The sequence below is a fragment of the Anarhichas minor genome, unplaced genomic scaffold (genome assembly GCF_050575085.1).
Source record: "Anarhichas minor isolate MPS153535 unplaced genomic scaffold, ASM5057508v1 ptg000042l, whole genome shotgun sequence".
NCBI lineage: Eukaryota > Metazoa > Chordata > Actinopteri > Perciformes > Anarhichadidae > Anarhichas > Anarhichas minor.
The window spans coordinates 8,331,728-8,351,136 of record NW_027466488.1 but is presented as its reverse complement, the minus strand read 5'-3'; the positions used below and the strand labels follow the sequence as shown (position 1 = coordinate 8,351,136).

At 40.3% G+C, this 19,409-nt stretch overlaps 1 protein-coding gene across 1 annotated transcript in view; it reads right to left on the bottom strand.

Annotated features, from left to right (window-relative positions):
• Window positions 1–19,409, bottom strand: part of LOC142969763 (transmembrane protein 266-like) — a 33,326-nt gene extending 13,917 nt beyond the window's left edge. The window contains exons 1-3 of the mRNA XM_076109764.1: window positions 19,405–19,409; window positions 16,657–16,848; window positions 650–804 (exon numbers count right to left, since the gene is read on the bottom strand). Of these exons, the coding sequence (XP_075965879.1) occupies window positions 650–804; window positions 16,657–16,848; window positions 19,405–19,409 (352 nt within the window). The remainder of the gene's footprint in view (window positions 1–649; window positions 805–16,656; window positions 16,849–19,404) is intronic.

Below are 19,409 nucleotides of genomic sequence, written 5' to 3'. Positions count from 1 at the left end.
TTATATTAGGTTATCGTATTTATATTTCATAGTTTTTATGTAAAAATATTTATCTGGAAAGTAACTAGTACAGCTATAGTTGTAAAATAAATAAACAGCACAATATTTTCCTCTGAATTTCAGTGACGTAGAAGTGTAAATTAGCATAAACTGAATAATTGTATTCAAGTACAGTACTTTTTGAAACCAGTACCTTTTTACTGTGATGTGCTCTTCCTTATATCTAATTATGTCAATCATGACAAGGTTTTACCTCAAAGCCATGAGTTAAAGACTGTACCAGAGTAGCTACAGCAAATGATAGGAGTAATGAGAATAAGAATGATTACACACATTGTATATATTTTAGCTAGTTTAGATCTCTTAATCCGACCCTGTTGGCCGGTAGGTCACAGTGCAGCAAAAGTATCAGTAGAGTTAATAAAGCTTCAGTTAAACACTCAAGGACACTAAAGCATTGAACTCCCCACTGCTCAAGTGGAGCTACTCCTCTATATGTTGCACTGGATGCCTCCCAGGTGTTTTATCAACGTCACACAGTCTATGCTCCAGTGTCGCTGGAGAAGAATATGCATGCTCAGCAAACCTCCCCCTTGAGAATAAAGGTTTAAATAGGAGATATAAATAAGTAGCCATGCACGCTATTTACATTGTAGGAGTTTGGTGTCTATCAGCAGCTCCAAAGACAGGAAAAGCACCACCAGGATGACACAGGCCACCAGGATACAGTTGAAGCCAGCGCTGAGCAGACAGACTTGCCACAGGGCCACCCGGCGACCGCAACAGGGCTTCAGCCAGTTGGACCTAAAGACAGCGAACAGAAAAAAAAAGATTTGTAGATTTGTATCAGTATGGCTTATTCTATTGCATTTCTAGACTTCATAATATTCAAAAGAATAAAAATGTACTACATGTTATAAAGGTAAGCTGGGCTCAAACCCCTGATTAAGCTAATACTTCATCTTTCATAGACAGAAATTAAATTATTTGAAGTCAATGTTGCCTTCAGACAAAGTATGACCAATGTGAATAAATTGAGTGACGCACTAAGATGTGACACCTGAATAATGAATAATATTCCACCATGCTTAAACTGACATTGGATATATCTATAGTTGCATTGATTCCCAGCCTGAGTGCAACGCTGAACAATGTCTCAGTGGTTTCATCTTGATATTTGAACTCCCTGACATGGCCAACAGAGGGTGGTAGTTTACACTTGTGAAAGGTGATGTCTGTTTAATCCAAGTAAAGTGTGGTCAGAGACAGCATTGACAGAGAGAGGGACAGTGAAGCTCTGTGAACTAGTGACTCAACCAGCAGCTGTAGGAGTGACTGGAATATTGATGGACTCCTTTTTACATGGCAATGAAGGGAGCCACTGTAGAGGATGCTGCTTAGAGGGCAGGATTTCACGCTCAGCAAAATCAGTGGCCCGTTGATATGCATTTTAACTTTAATGCACATCTACATGTCAATGTGAGAATTTTAATTAAATTGTATCTATGAAATATGTGTTTTCAATTAAACATCAAACACATTAGCTAACAATCCCCTGACTGCCTGTAATATGCTCCAGAGGAAATAGTAGATTGCCTTTTTAAGACTTGAAAAAACAAAATCTAAATTTGCCAGGTACTGTAAGAATCCAGCATTTAGGCCATTACAGTGTCTGGCAAGATGTCTCAATGCTATTTAGAAATAGTGGCTAGTCTTACAGACCAGCTACTACAATGGTTGACAGTAGGAGATGAGAGAAACCATGCCTCTCACCGGCTCTCCAGCTGGAGTGGAAAGTTGGCTCTGCCGGCTACCTTTCCCTTCTCCCCATGCACTGGCATTGAGGAGACAGACGTTGGCAGAGCATTTCTCTCCTCTGATCATGTCTTCATTCCTTGGCGTGGTGCTAATATGAGCTGCAACGGTGGCAAAATGGCTCCATTTTGTCACTGTGACAAAACTGACTATATGCTGCACTCATTACGGAAGAATCTGGATAATGTATCCGTTAAAATACCAATTATAGCCTATTAAACCACATCACGTTCTCGCGTTAAAACTGCCGGATGAAGATGTGTTCTACCTTTGAAACTGGAATGTAACAAATTAATCCATAATAAAAGTCCTACTTTTACCTTTATATTGGCTGTTTAATTAACTAGTACATCTCTCTAGTTCACCTCCTCGTTTCTGACATATTAACTTCTGCTCAGTCAGTGGAAGAGGCCACACATGTCATTTCTTAATTGTGTGGCTCTTTGGCTATTTGATCAAAGTGAACTGTGTAATTTTCACACAAGCTCTACAACAGATCAACAGTCAAAGTTTAATCTCTAGGAATTCGTCTGACCCTAACAGACATTTCTGAAGACGTATGATATCACCGAAGAATAAACTGCAAGAGATCAAACATCCTTATGATTTTCTCCTAGAGAAACAAATGAATGCACTAATGCGGGAAATGTATTTAGCTGCTGTTGAGTTGATCACTGCATTGGCTTATTTAGAGGAAAGTATTTATTCGTTCATGGCTGGCTCGGGCAGAGCCACGAGCCTGTAAACAATGCACAGCTGATCTAATAAAGACGTAATCATGCTGATAGCAATCATCTTCTTGGCTTTGGGTGGGGTAGCGCTAATGTGCGACTTCCAGATGGTGCAGAATCTGCTCCACCAGAGTCTAGGCGAGACTCTGTGGATGCCAGGTATCATGCCATCCTGAGAGCCAGCCTACATGCCAGCCTACATACATCCGCATATATAAAGAAAATATTAAATCAGTAAATTTATGTATATAATATGTCATTTAATACAGTGTATTAATGACCAAGAAGAGACAAAAAGAACAACAGCTAAACTCAGGATCAGACTCCATTGCATAAACCTACATAACATACCAAGCTCAACTTTAGAGTGATGATGGTCAGAGGGTCTTTGCAATTGTATCTTGCCATGACATATGAGCAAGGACCAAATGACAACGACAATCATTTTAACCAATAATTAACTACTCAGTGTCAAGTCACATATTCTCAGTGTTAATTTCAATGATACATGCAGCAGTTTATTTCTCATGCATACCAGCCACACCCAACAGCATTATGCTTCCAAACGTAAAGGAACTACAAATCAAGCAAACACAAGCTGCTATATTGCATCACTGATTTGCCCCAAGAAAAGTCAGCTGGTGAGATGTGAGGCAATTGTGAAAACTATGAAGTCTATTGTTCAACCAAAGAAAATCTGGCAATGAGAAATCAACTAAATAATAATTGTAGGTAACAATGTAAGAGCATTTCATATTCAATTACACTAATGCAATAAACGGGAGTCTTGGATCATTACGTTTTTGTTTATAGGAACATTAAACACTAAATATAAAGTTGTTTTTTGTCATTTAAAACAATAATTGAGTGAATGATGTCCTTCAGCTCTGCATCCCTTTCCATTCACATATTCACTAACTGCTGCTGATCTGTTACAGCAGAGCAGTTCAAAGGTGGTGCCCTGCTGAAGGCCACCTTCAGACAGCAGTTGACGGTGAGGAGAGTAACTCGTCCACTCTTTCCACCCACATCGTCCATGAGACACATTGGGGATTTGCACCAGTCAACTTCCAGTAATAACATGCTCTCACCTTTATGGATTTATGGATTTGTGGCAGCACACAGAAAACACACAAAAAAATACACAAAAAAATCAAATCTGTGCATTTTAGTCTTCTAAACATTAAACTGACTCAAACAACCTCCATTTCCAGAGGTTATGGTTTAGCAAACTTCAACCATATGATTAAATAGTCCATCAAAGTGCATCTTATATCAAATGATTTCACGCTTCATTCAACTGCTGCAGGGAAGTAAAAAAAAAAAAGAGAAAATTACCCGAACAATAAAACTCCATGAGTGGGAGTAAAGTAGTAAAAGTGAAATACTCTTCTCACAAACTGTATAAGGGTACATTCTCCTCACTCTTTAACGGCTCTAGGAATCATGTCACAGTGCAGCCAATCACAATAAACACCACTGAATAAAATACTTAAAGTCCACTTTGGGGATCATTTTACAATTACCTTCCATACCCCCAAAATCTCTTCTGGTTGCTATTATTCCAGTGCATATATGTTTACAGTGAGCTTTGGAGGTGCAGGCAGGCAGATTTATTTTTATCTCTGGAGAGAGCCAGCTATGTCTCCCGGTTTCTGGTCTTTACGCTAAACTAAGCTAAGCTAATGGGCCACTGTCTGTAGCATCATATCATATCGTCTCATCGAAGTGTTTTCCCCAGATGTCAAACTAATCCTTTAAATCCTTATGTTTCACTACTGAGTGAGGCATAATCCAATAAACATCCAGTAGTAATTCTACTAAAAGTAAAACTAATCTCAACATACAGCATGTCTTAAGAGTCCACACATACTTGAAAAAGGTATACATCATTCCGTCTGTGGTTTAAAGGGAAAAAGTACAATTCCCACCAAAAACCATACCTACTAGAACTGCCTGTGTCCTGGGATGAATGTGACTGTTGTTGTGAGTAGCATGAAGGGACTACAACTATAGCATTTTGTTATGCATCCCAGTGTTGTAGGAATAAATGAACCTTGTAGTTTGAAAATCAATGCATTCCAACAGCGAGTACATTTTACCCGTTGGCAGTTTGAAAGAGAGCCTCGCTTGTTCATAACGCATCGGAAGGCAGCATCTTGGCCAAGATCAAATCCATCATCGAAGGATATTTTAATGAGTCAACAAGGCAATAAACCTGTTGGTTACAATCTGTCCAGAATTTATAACAGGTCTTCGTACAGGCTACCACGGAAGCCAAAATGTCACACATACACACACACACACAGACACACACACACACACACACTCACACACACACACACACACACACACACACACACACACACACACAGATGAATAAGGGATGCGAGTTCACAGGAAGTGCAAAGACTCTGCTTTGATACGATAGACAAATAGGCTAAATTCAGTAAATGTGTGTGTCCTTACTTCATGTCATGCCAAAACTAGCCCAGCCCAGAGGGGACGCAGTCAGACGCTGCTGGTGACACATGCGGTATATTAATGAGTCTTATTAAAGCAACAGAACAGTAGCAAATGTTGTTTCTCTGACCCGCTCAGCCCTGACGGCCTGACACAACCACCTGGCACAAGTCACTAGTAGACAAGCACATACAGTGGACAAGGTCACCTCTTAAACTGCTAGTTTTCGAACTCGCTGTGGCTTCATGGATTTTCACATCGACATTTTTTTACCAACCTCATATTGATTTACCAAAAATAAATATTGCTTTTGTCATTTTAGTCAAATTAAAAGACTTTTTGGACATTAACATGGAGTTAATGGCCTTTCTTAATTTGCTCTCACTCCGCACTTCTGTCTTTATCTCTCTTGCTTTCTCTCTTTCTCTACATTGGTGTGTGTTGAGCTGGTTGATATAGCTGTCACTGTTTCCCACTGCCTGTGAGATTGAGTGGAGCTGGACAGGGAAACAGAGGAGGGAGATTAAATCAGGAAAAGTAATCGATACCAGCATGTTGAGTGAGCTACCAAACACTGGGACAGTCAGACTCACAGCACCTGATGGTCTCATTAGATAAAGTACTCCACCACAGTGGAGGGGGTTGTATTGCTTTAACACTAATTCATCCTTAGCCCAATAGACAGCAATAAAGAATAAGTCATTTCACAGTCTTCCTCACTGGGAAACATTATGCTGTATTTCTAATGCTCACAATCTTTCTCCGTTTTACCAGCAACTTCGGGAAAATTGGAGAAATGCACTTTGCACAGTTTCTTGACATGATATTGTGATCAGTACTTTTCTTTGGCTCTGGAAGGGTCAAATGTTGGTAGTTGAAAGCCTGTTTAAGATGAAAAACTTATTTATTGTTATTATATTTTTACCTACACTCTGTACCAGAGTTGTATTCGTAATTATAGTTCCCTTAGCTTCTTAATTTATTGTTTCAAGGAAAGTCCACTGAAGCACCTGGACGAAACCCACAGACACTGGAAAACACGTCTTTACACAGAAAAGCCCCAGCCGGCCAGATTCAAACACATTACCTTTATTTTGTTCTTCAGGCTGTATAGTGCACAGAGAAAAAAGTGAATATGAAGTTCATATCCTAGAATTTGTAACCTAGAAGTTATGGAAAAAAAATACATTTTCAAATACTCAAGCCCACCTGCACTGTCACTGTGTGAATGTGTGAATGTATGTATGTATATATGTATAAACTGTCACTATATCCCAACTACTGTCGGGATATAGTGACAGTTTGAGCAAAACTGTCTTACTCATTTTTTTTGCTTTACTAATGTTCACAACTGTAGCTTGAAAGCTGCATTGGCCAATTTCTGACCACTAAAGGTCAAATAGTGACTCAAAGGCAAACTTATAAAAATGAATCTTGGCACGCTAACTCAACTTATCAAGCTTTGTTATGTTAGTCACATATCAGCAGAAACAGAAAAGCATGAGATACCCTCAGGGCATCTGTCGATGTATTGTATGTAAGAGAAAAACTGTTTCTGTGAAGTCATTTAATGAGTTATGTTGCACTCCACATTGACCTCACAGCACATACTATTTAAATTACTAAACAGACACAAATTATTTCCTGCATACATTAGTAGTAGCTATAATCACAAAATACAAAAAAAAAACACATCATGAATGTGGGTATAGATTATTACCCTACAGTTTTAGTTTGTTCTTTTGTACTGACCAGCAGTAAGTAAACACAACCTCTTGTGGCTTCAAGGAACCGGGCCCAGAGTTTGTCGATGTAAAGTCATTGTATTTACAGCCAAACAACATGCTGTCACGAAGCACTTCAGTACTCGTGGAATTTATGTTAAAAAGAAAACAAGACAAGTGACACGGGCAAGAAGACCCTCCTCTTCCTGGCGGAAGGATTCAAAGTGTCGTTTCAAGGAAAATCACAGTCTGCTAATGGCAAATTCAGCCTCACCTGACAAAGCAGACACCAGACAGGCAGCATCCATATCTTCCCGTAGAAAATAATGCGTCTCCAGCAGACTTCACATTTCAACAACCAATGCACACACTCACAAACACACACACATATGCTTTATGCTAAAGAAAGCATGAGGAGCACCAACTAAGCATAAAATACATGCTGAGTTGCCCTGATGCTGTCAGATTGCAGGTAATTAATTTTACATTTGAAAGGTTCCCCATTACCAATGCCTGTGCACCATTGATCACAACACATCAGCATTGAAGAGGCAAGCCAACACTCCTGCAGCACTTTCAGTGGAAACAGAACCAACGGAATAAATGACTGATTGTGGAGTCAAGATATACAGTAAATCTCTGAGGTACTGACTTCTGCTCAGAGATAGAGCAGCTTTTGTTTTTTTAACTTTCACTCTGGCAATAACTAAAAAGAAACATGACAAGTGAAATATTACGATATAGCGTTTACCCTTTTACATCAGTATTGTCAGACAAGTATATTATTTATTCAAATTGTTCATTTGTTTGTGTGTGACAGTTACATAACAGCTTCTTTAGTTTCAGTCCTAGTCATGCTAGTTTCTTGTTAGAAAGTCAAAGAGATGCACAAATATATGTGTGTGTATATATAGCCATATTTAATGTTACATACATAATACAAGAAACACATGATTCAGATTACATTAACCTGCAACTAGAGGCTTAAATGTAATGTGAGCTGTTCCTCGAGTGCACACGAGGAACACAATGAACAAGGGTAACTGGTGTTCAGCTTTTCCTCACAGTCCTGTGGGAACGCTGGGGAAAGACTCATTTTTATGTTGCAAGGGGACAGGAAGGTCAGTGTGTGCGTGTGTGTGTGTGTGTATTCTGTATTCTGTGCTCGTATACCATATATGTGTGCATTCACATGTGCGCAGCCAATCAGAGTCGGCCTAGATCGGTATACGGTTACTATAGACTGCAGTTAGCTAGAGATCTCAGCTGAAGTGACAGTTGATCTGAGAGAGAAGGTGTTGTGGAGCTCATTTAAGATGCAGCAAACAAAACAAAACTTGATTTTGACTTCATGGATGAGGAAGGCTAATCAGACTGTACGTGGTGCGATCAAGACGATCAAATATAAGTGAACAATTTGATTGGGCTATATGATAACAAGGTGGATCATTATCATTATCGATATTATTACTACTATTATTATTGTTGTTATATCAGCTTTGAGCCCAACAAATAAGTGCAGTCAAACCCCATCTTCACCCTCAAACTTGCTGGACTCAGATATGTTTTTATGTGTTTTTTGATGACTGACCCTTTGAACCTACAACACCCACATTGTGTTACTATTTGTGTTTAAGGGGATCATGGGGGGTTAGAATTAATGTTGTTCTTCACCAGATAAATTATCTTTTAATACAGAGCTAAAGAAAAACAGATTACACCATCAAGGCCATCAAAGCTCCACTAATGGTTTTTTGCTCTGACACTTGATCCCTGTCTGTTATCTGTTATTAAGTCACACTGTGAATATTAGCCACTCTGCCACCAGTCTGCACCTGTGATTTGAGGATAGGGGTTAATTGACTTGAGCTGTGCATGTATTTCTTTGTGACCATTATCATATTATCAATACGGCAAATAGTGCAGCCTGTGGACAGCGAAAGTGGTGCAACGGATCATAAAACTCACTGATCGGATCACTGATCGGATCAGCACAAAAGAAAAAAGGGAGCAAATATAACTTGTAGAGATCCTTGATCATGTTTCTTTGCCACCGATACTAATTGCCGATCATTGATGATCCATATTGGCAGATACAGATCCCCGTGTTGTTTGATTATAGCAGCTGGTCTATACACTCGAGACTATTTCTTTTACCACCGTCCCAAAAATCATTAAATCTGCTCTGAAGTCAGTGTAAACCACCAAAAATTCAAAATGTTATCCTTTTTACTTTGTTTCAGTCATTTTTCTTCATAAAAACAAACAATTCAATTTTTGTATAAGATTGTATTTGTATTGATTGAAACAAATCTTGTAATTTTTAGTTTTAATGATGTTTTATAATCTGCTTAGAGGTTTTGTAAACATGTCATAATACCCTCTCTAATATCTATTTAGGTATATGAATGGTCACACCACCAGCGAACATAGAAAGATGTGTAAAACTTGGCACAGCTTAAGTCAGGACAGACAAAATACACAACAGATTACCTGGATAGGCGGAGTGTTAACATAGACATACTGTATGTGCTAATAGTTTGCATAATTGTTTGTGGATTTGTGTGTCAAAACTACCAGATAATTGTCTGAATATTGTACATAATAACTAATAAAAGGAGTAATTAATGATAGTGAAACTTAATTCAATCTAATAATGACAATGTCGTGTTTTAGTTTTAGGTCTAATGGGCTGCTATTAACAATTAACAATTGGGGTATTTATAGAAAGAAGAGTATGGTTGGAGGGTAAATTACCTCATTTGAACACATGTGGCTCTAAAGTCCTGGAATAAAAGTACTATTTCATCATTTTTCATCATTTGGAGAATCTCTGACGTAAAAGGTTTATCCTCAAGATGGAAAGAAAACATCTATTTGACAAACGATGAACTTGTACACTATGCTGGCCAGCAGCCATCCCTGTGGCAGCGGAATTAAGAAGCCTGGGAGATAACAGGGAGGCCGGTCATTCCCAGGTCGCTGTCTCAGACGACTTCCTGTGCTCTCTAATTAAATCAGGCCAAATTGGCTCTACCAGGTGAGCGCCATCAGAGAATGCATAATTTCAAAAGGCAAGACTTCAACATTTGACTTTTTCCCCTCCTCTAACAAAGTTGCATCATGTGAAGTAAGAATGCCGTGCTGGACCCCACAGTATATAGATTGCACAAATCTGTTAAGGGTTTAGAGATAGTTGCGATGATATGCAAAGAGCCATGTTTATTTTCCTTCCTTAACCATTTTCTGAAACTTGCAAATGGGCCAGTAGTTGTTTCCAAAATGGAACATTTGGACCCTTGTCCTAAAGCTGGTGGGAGGCAGAGGGTGGGAGCACTTGGTTTTTCCTCCTTTCCCCCCGTTGCTTACTACAGATTTAGATGAACCATCTGGTGTTGGTACCTAACCCTGCACTCCATGCACATTTGGAACAGCCGTATCAGCAACATATGCTTCTGTCTCTGCGTCTGGCAGCCACACAGCCATCACTGGGATGGGAGGTGACATCATTCCACTGCTCAGGTGTGCACTTGTAACAACAGTGGGGGAGGGTTGGGTGGTTTGGTGAGCCAGTCTGGCAACTTGAATCTTAAGATTTTTCTACACTGCAGGCTTTTATCCAGGTGTTATCAGATAATAATGAGTCCAAGTACTTCCCCTTGTCACATTGTCAGCATCGTACTCTACACCTTGACCTTTTCTATAGCGTTTTACGTGTGTATATTACCACAGTCGCAGGCAGCAGCATATTCAGCCACTGAGCAGGTATTGCAGCAGCTTGTGGGGTCTCAGGGGCTATGCTAAAAAGTAGTATTTTACATACTATTGGCTTTAGGTTGGAGTCGAGTTTCAGGGCTATATTTAATTATACGTTCTGTCTCTCCTTTAAACAGAGTTAAAGTTGAGAATAGTTTTGTGAGGTATCCTGTCATAGTCACATTACTCAGTGACGGTCGTCCTACATGACTGTGGATGTTGTTGTCTACCAGGGTTAAGTCCAATATTTTTGACTTAAACTGTTTCTCTAAGAGGAGATCAACTTTCAAAAGTCAGCATGTTATGCCCTCTGAGCAGATGCTGCAAACTAGAAGATTTTTAAACATATTTGTGACACCAGTGACTATTTAATTGCCAGTTTAAACCATAAATACAAGTCGCATATGAGGTCTGTCCTTCAAATCTCCCTCGCTGACATTCTTTGTTCTACCTGACAAAGTCACACACCAGCACTCGCCTACACAGATACAAGCTGAAATGCACCAAAAAAAAACCTTCAGCTTAAAAAAAAGTGAGCAAACAAACAAAAGCAGCTTGATGACTAGGAGGAGAGTGGGCGGCCATGAAAGTGCTGAACACAGGCCCACGCCACCTTGGTCCTCCCAGCATTTCTCCTAGACAGGAAGATGGATGGGCCCAACTCTATTAATAACCACACTCCACTTACCATGACGCCAAAACTGCTAACACTGCAACTGCCCCCTGATGCTAGCTCGAAAAACCACCTCCCACAATGTCGCCCACATCTCTCCTGATAGGAACACTGTGTTAGGCAACAATACAGTAAACGGGTGCTGGAAATCTCCAACCTGTCCACCTGTCTTCACCCTCACCACAGGACTGTGAGCCAAGAGGCTCCTGAAGGGGCCTCTGGTAGGTCAGTATGATGTGCTGACAAGTGTGTACGGTCTGATTTATAGAGAACATGCGCTGCTTTTTTTGGCATTTAGTTGAGTTACAGCGCAGGTTGGTTTTCAGCATGGGAAGGCCTACTTTGTGTGAAAACGAGGGGCGGAAAACGATGAAAAAAGATGAGACAGTGAGTGTGAAAAGAAAAGAGTAAACTGAAAGAATAGGAGAAGAAGCAAGAGAAAAAATCATAAGGAATACAGAAATACGTAGAATGGTGGTGAAAGAGAGAGAAAGAAAAAGCCTATCTAAATGTGCAGAAGCATCGATGAAGGAACACCATTGTTCATAATGAGATGTGACAGCGCAGTATAAACTGGAATATGAAGTGAACCATGATTACAGAGGATTAGATTAGCAACCACTATGTAGTACAGTGAGAAAGCATTTCAGGCCTGGCATTATTCTCTCTCTCGCTCTCTCAGTTTATAAATACTCTATGTGCTGCGTTTCTGTTCATGCATGTACAAATATGTGTGTGTGTGTGTGTGTGTGTGTGTGTGTGTGTGTGTGTGTGTGTGTGTGTGTGTGTGTGTGTGTGTGTGTGTGTGAGAGAGAGAGAGGACGGGTCGTGTGAGTGACTGCTTTGCCGTCATGTGAAGTGAGGGCAGCGCAGTATACGAGAGATAGCAGTAAGGTCAGCTCCACCTTCACTATGCTACAGGCTAGGATATGCAAACATGGCTGACAGTAGGTGCTTCATCACACAGTGGCAGCTTGACACAGGAGCCTTTCCTCTTGATTAATCTCCTCTGCTTGCTTCCTGCTATTAAACACTCTGCAACCATACAGTATAGGCAAAGCATAATAACACAAAGCTGTGTTCTTTCAGCATCTAATCTGTAAACCTGTGAGGAAAAAAAAAACAGCCTGCAATATGCTCCCAACAAGTAAATGTGGGATTTTTTTTTCCCCCCTGCAGTTTCAATTTCAAGGACTCGTCAACAAAACTGATTAGTTCAATAACTGCGAGTACAAGATGGTACATTCAATTTCATGTAAACTTTTAACACACTACAACAAAGGATATATCTGTTTAGTTTGCATATTTTTCATTTTCTTCCTGTAATAAGTAGATGAGAAAAGTTTTGCTGACAGCGAGGCATTCCCAAACTGCCAGTGAGAATAACTTCCACCCCTCGCCCAATGAGCCGTCGCCATGTTGATGAAACACCTCTACCGTGGTTGTGACATTTTCACTTTCAGGAGTGGGCGCTCTCTTTCTGCAAAACATCACTACAAGAGCATGCCTAAACATTTCCCATGCACAGCTTTCTTCATGACGCTGCTTCACTATCTCAGGAAGCCAATGAGCCAGCTAATGCAGGCTGGGAGTGGAGGGGTTGAGGTGTGGTGGTGGTGTGGCAATCCACTTTCCCAGGTAGAGTCAGTGGAGCAGCTAACTGATTCCTCTCCCACATGCATTTTCATTTTGGTGTCTGTGGATTGCCCTCCCACTGTCGCTGTCTCGCATTCTCTCAACTTCACTTCATCATTCTAGACGTACATAAAAGGTTAATTTCCTCTGCCCCATTTCCCCTAAAAGTGAGTTCAGCAATTGGTCTCTCTGCTAGATGAACTCCAGTTTGTCCTATCTGCATTCTGAAAGCAAACACAGATATGGGCCTGGTGGGGCTTACATTCGGTTACGACCCAACAAAGTCAATTCACAGGTAGCTGATGTCAAAGCGCCGACATGAGAAAGCCGCCCACTGTTGCGCTCGTGAATGTCATTTAACGAGGCTAATGGCCGCTGTCTGTTTGAGAGGTAGATCGATACGGTAATGAGGAGACGGAGGCACAGGTGTAATCACTGAAAGCCCAGCGGTGCTGAAATCCACAGAATAAAATAGAATAGGGTCCTGGGAGGCAGCAGGCTGACTGACACATTCAGTGAGACGCTCTCTCGCTACATCTTACTGATTCTAATGGCCTTAATGTCAGAGGAGGCATCTTTTCTTCACACGCTCTCTGGTTTTTTTCCTCTTTAAGTGCTGATTCTCACTATTTCAATGTATTCTGTCTAAAAATGTCCCAGGTTGGCAAAAACACCTGATGTGACGCGAGACCTAGCAAGGGTTCTTGATATGTTACCTTTATTATCACAAAGCAAGAGGTATAGGTGATGGTGATTAATGTGAGAGATTAGTATAGCATTTAAGGTATAGTGGAGATGTAACACACACATTACTGGAGCTCATGCCTGGTGGATTTAAATGGAATTTCATTAAAGCTAAATGAAAGAATGATGACTTTTACAACTCCCACTGGCAGCATTTTTACAGGCAGACATTTCGCACTAATGACTTGAATATGAAATAGTGACCCCATCGCACTAAGCACAGTTTGAGTAAATTGGGCTCACTGGTAAAATAACCTTCACCGCAGTGTTGATAGAGCTTCTTACAGCAGGGGTTCTTACAGTTTTTCAGCCTCTGGACCACAACTTTAGTCTCTTGCCCCCTGGACCCAAGCTCATTTGAACATATTGGTAGTCTTGTTTTGTGATTACTCAACAATAGCAGGCCCGTGACCCAGTTATAGGCCGACTCTTGGCCTAATCAGCCTTACAGGTTCTTCACAGGTTGAGCAACAATAGGAAATACAGCATGTCTAAGTAATTAGTGTGAACTAAATGTTTTCTAACAACACCAGCCCAAGACAGCAAAGACAATCACAGTAAACATACGCACATCTATCCATTATGCATAGGGATGGATATACATGCTATCACTGACCCTGATATGAAATAGGACACACAAGGGTTGAACTGGCTGTGATACAAGTGCAGTGTGAGTGTCGGGACTGCCTACTGTTGATGGTGCGTCTGTGAAATCCATCTGTTTCTGGCCATGACTGGCCTAGTGAAGGGAACCAATGGAGTGAGACCTGATTTTGTGTCAAACGGAGCACTTGGATGGGGTGGTGTGTATGGATTTGGCGTGTGTGTGTGTGTGTGTGTGTGTGTGTGTGTGTGTGTGTGTGTGTGTGTGTGTGTTGGATCCTGTACTACAGCTTATGGTGTTTATGTGCATCCCAGTGAGAGCTTGTGTTAAGAGCCAGGTTTGAGTCAGAGTTGCTGGACAGAATGGATGGAATGGACAGTGAGCAGGTTTTGCACAGTGAAAAAAAAAATCTGTTTATGTTGTGACTAATCAAAAGGACAGCTGTGATGTGACCTCATATCCATATGCCATACCAGCATTTCACACAATCATGTTAAAGCGGAAAAAGCAGAACCGCGATCAGCAGGTCAGAAGTTTAACATGCCTTTGTAATGGCGTCATAACCTTGAAAATCATAACAGTAATTTCTCTTTTTTATCTGTGTAATTAATCTACGTATATTGCTTTGTTTCTTGAACTCTTGAAGTTGACAAGACCTGATTGAGTCCCATATGTGCATAGTGCAGTGGAAGCCGACATCAGACAAACAGAATTCACAACAAGAGGAAACATAAAAGTATGAATACTAAAAATAAAAAGTGAGTACCAAGTAATGATGAGTGGTTTCAAACAAATCATAACAAAACGCACTTACAAATCAGTCAAGAACAGTCTGTGGCAATTTGTAGGTTATGAATGACTTCAAAAAGTACCATATTAATGACATTAAACAACTGGAAGTGTTGCAGTTCCTTTAACAGCCACCTTTGATCACCCATGTGAGAAACAACACAATAATTGAACGTGACGGCATGTATAGTGAGATAGTACAAAAGAATTACAAGAAATTAAGAGTGGGATATTATCGGCTCCTGCGCTGCAAAATGTCACTTACAATAAAGGCCCCTATTGTCAGCTGGCACAGGGAAGAGTGCGGATATTTAGTCTGAAATGATGAATTGATCTCAGTTAACTTATGGACGCTGGACAACCCAGAGGTTGTCATTTAATGATAAATGGACGCAATACTGAGCAACAGGGACAGCAAGTCAAGGACTTGGGGAGGGAGACTTAGTACATGATGGATGATAATCATGCATACTATGTGGCATTTAAGGGAGAGAGAGAGAGAGAGAGAGAGAGAGAGAGCCTGAGAGAGAGAGAGAGAGAGAGAGAGAGAGAGAGAGAGAGAGAGAGAGAGAGAGAGAGAGAGAGAGAGAGAGAGAGAGTGCGTGTGTGTGTTTGTGTCGTGGATGCTTTTTGGCAAAAACGATTAAATGTTTATTGAAAACAGCTGCAGGTGCCATTGTAAAGCAGCCATCATGTTCTTCTTTGGTGAGTTTAACTGTAACCTGTATAAAAGGGAAAACATCTTCACACTGGACTAAGCTAGTACCAAGAGTAAAACAAAAATACTGAATTTATCCTGCAACAAACAAAATGTAATGTAAAACAATTTGGAATGGATTTGAAGCTTAGCTTAGACATGTTTAGTAGTTTGTATATACACTATGATGTTGAATCACTAATGATGCAATGAAGTAAGAGAAAGAGATGACAGGGAATCATCTGAAGCAAGCTGAGATTAGTGAAGGGGTGCTAAACAAGTAAAAATCTAATCAGTTACCAAAAATATGTTCGGTTTTTCGAACAAACATATAACATGATAAGCTCAGGGTATAAAGAGATAAATACGGACAGTAATGTTTTATTGGGCTTTTCAGAAGAGTGGTATGTTTAGTTGTGTGAGTCTTTTCATAAGATGCAGGAATCTGTTGGCTCAACACTGACTATGTGTCTGTGTTCGTGCCACTTCCAAATCATTTCGGAAAAGTCATCCACAGTAGGATAAAATACTTCCAGTGTGTTACTGACACCTCCCTGTTGCCAAATTGTTAACAGAAGCAAATCATTGTCACTGTGAATTCACAGAAACAGCAGTTTGAAGCCAATAAATGATCAAACGTCTGTCACTCACACTTGCCACAGAGGCAAACTATATTAAAATACAGAAAGTCACACTCAGAAGGAGGCAGATCGGGTGTCTCTGCAACGACCAGCGCTGTATTGTGTGATTGAATGAATACAACCCACAATTGGTAGCCCCTCCGTCTCACCAATGGGCTGTACGGCATTGTAAAACACACTTCATTGAAACTCATCGCAACCGTGAGCATGCAGCCATAACTGGCCACCAAAAACATAATGCAGTTTGCTGCATCAGAATATGAGATTAGCCATGGACAGGCAAAAAGGTGCACACTCACGTGCTCGCATAATCCTCCTGCTGAGATAACAAACAAATCAAATCCCATAGTACAATGCTCACTATACAACATTGGCGTCACTCACCCTTCCCTGTTTTCATCTTCATCTGCATTGGAGAGGAGCTGCGAGCCAGCCAGCGAGAGGTCAAGAGCTGCGAGGGGCAGATCTCTGTAGCCAAAACTCACCAGCTGGACCGGAGGAGCCAAGTACTGGTTCTCATTCTCCACTGGCTGGGAGATGATCTCTAAGTCCGACAGACCGGCCTGCTCCACTTCCCTAGTTACATGCCAACACAGGCAACAGAAGGACAAAAGACACAAACATACACGCAAGCACAAAGAGGAGACAAAACAGAGAAAGGTATTATTAAAAACATTTATTTTTTAAACATTTCTTAAATGTGTGCAGAAATATTACATCTCACCAGTAAAATCAATTTATAATTGATGCTAGTCTGGATAAAAGTGTATGCCATGTCTGATTAATGTCATTCTCTGGTTAAATAAGTCTCAAAGAAGCCATCTTTTTTTTTTTTACATTTCAGGTAAATATTTAAACAGTTTCAATACCAAACCCACACTATAATGACATTCATCAATTATCATAAAAGTAGCGGATGTAGCCAAGATAACAGAGCGGAAGATAAGGACAGAAAGGGTCTTGTTGAAGAAGCATATACTGTATGAGCACAAAAGCAGTGCAGATAAAAAAAGACTAATTATTCAGCCCAGCAACTTCACTAAGAACACACTCTTATTTACAGTGATGGCCTCGGGGAGCAAACGCAGGGTCGGGGAGGGTCACACACAAACACCCACTCAGCATCAGGGAGCTACTGAGAAATCACACAACCCTACACTGTTGAGAACCAGAGGAGTTACAGGTATCCAGTGCCTTGCTCAAAGACAGAGATTACTGGGGGGAGCGTCTGTTGCTGCGACTGTTCAGGTTTCCTCAATCAGTCTGGAAACTTCTGCCATCGATATGCAACAGTAAACCAGCTTAGTTCACAAACAGTTGCACTGATGCAAGAGGAGGAGGGGACAAATTGAGGTCAGCTGAGTACTGAGAGGTAGATACTACCTGATATTTTACACATTGGAAACAATGTGGTAATAATTAGAGATTACTGTAGTAAACAACTATAAAGGTTTATCTTTGTTACACTGTAGATTAACGTCACTGCCAGATTCTGTACACTCTTTGAATCTTCATAATGTTTCTCAAAATAATTATTTAAATGTAACACCAGTATTATCCTAAGTTTGTAATGTTAATTTGATAATTGCAAATATTAAGAGTCTTTCTATCCAAGATATGCTTCTTAACAAGTAAGCTAATTCAGCTACTTAGTTGTGGAAGCTCGTCCTCAGCTAATGTTAGCTAGCCAGCTAATGTTAGCATGAAATAAAGTAGGGTGATTTCATTACACTGGTAAATACGATCACATTATTGTAATTAAAGTGCATTTTCTGTAAAACAAAATCAACTCTCTGATATCATTTTTTCTGAGGTAAAAAAAATATAGACAACATCTACATGCACCAAATGTTAAATAGTTTTGCTGTGTAAAATAATGAATGGTGATGTGAATCACAGTTGATACTGTACTGTATATACCTGCAAACATTGTTCACCCAATTGGAGTTGTAATACATTACATCTATGGGATTTTGGGGAATACCTGGAATATATGAAAGACTGAAATATTGACATAGAAACAGACCAGCCTGATATTTTCTGAACCACATGCCTTTAAGGGTAAATTGAATACATTATTACAGTATATGGCATTGTAGTTTATTTCTCTTAATGCAAATTCACTTTTTCTCAATATTTTCAATGTATTAGGTTTTAATGAATGTAATTCACAATGAAAGCATTGATCAATTTGACAAGAGAATTCCAACAAGAAAGTTGAAATTAATTTGTGCAGTAAATGACAGGTTGGATGTTAATCGAATTATGCCAACCTTCCTTTGTGTTCATAGCAGCAAACCTCCGCCCTACACCCTTACCCACCAAGAGACTTTAAACCTTAATATGTAAACACATCAAAGCTCCTCAGTTGTGGGCCAGCAGCACATAACCCTGCGTGCCCACAAGCCCCAGTTGTGTAAAAGCTGGGCCATCTCAGTAGAGCGTGGAGGTGGAAACAAATGCTGAGTGCAGCTGCAGACTGACTGTGTGTGCCCTGTGGTGTGTATTTTTAGACCAGAGCAGATGCTGGTGTATCATGTCTAACTGTGACGTCATCGCCTCTCCCTTTGTCAGCTGAGTGGATCCCCACTCTCCTTCAAACGTCAAAGGAAGTCAAGAACAGGGTGAATGGGGAAGGGAAACTAGAGCAGAAGTGGGAGAAAAGAGGGATGGATATCAGGGGTTATACAAGAAGGCACAGGGGAGGGCAATAGAGAAAAAAAGGATATATGAGCAATAAAAGCAGAGCAGATGGGGAAAAAAGGACCTGAGAGACTGTGCTGGAACCAGAAAGAGGCGCGAGAGAAAGAGACATGGGGTAAAGAGGAGCTCAAAGGTTCAGGAGGAGAACTGGTGATGAGAAGAGGAGGTCATACATAAAAGTAAGAGTGAAGAAAAATAAAAAAAATGTAAGACAGAAAAACATAAGGGCAGAGAAAGGACGAAAAGGAGAAAAAGAAAGTGTAAATCTAGAGAAGATTAGAAAGAAGAGAGGAGACGGTATACCTCCATTTACTCACAAATACAAATATTATATTCCAAACTTAACGGCAAAACCATGACACTGTTATAAGGACAGTAAAAATTTGTGCTTTTATTATGACATGATATTGCAAGTCTTTCTCTATTTACCTCAT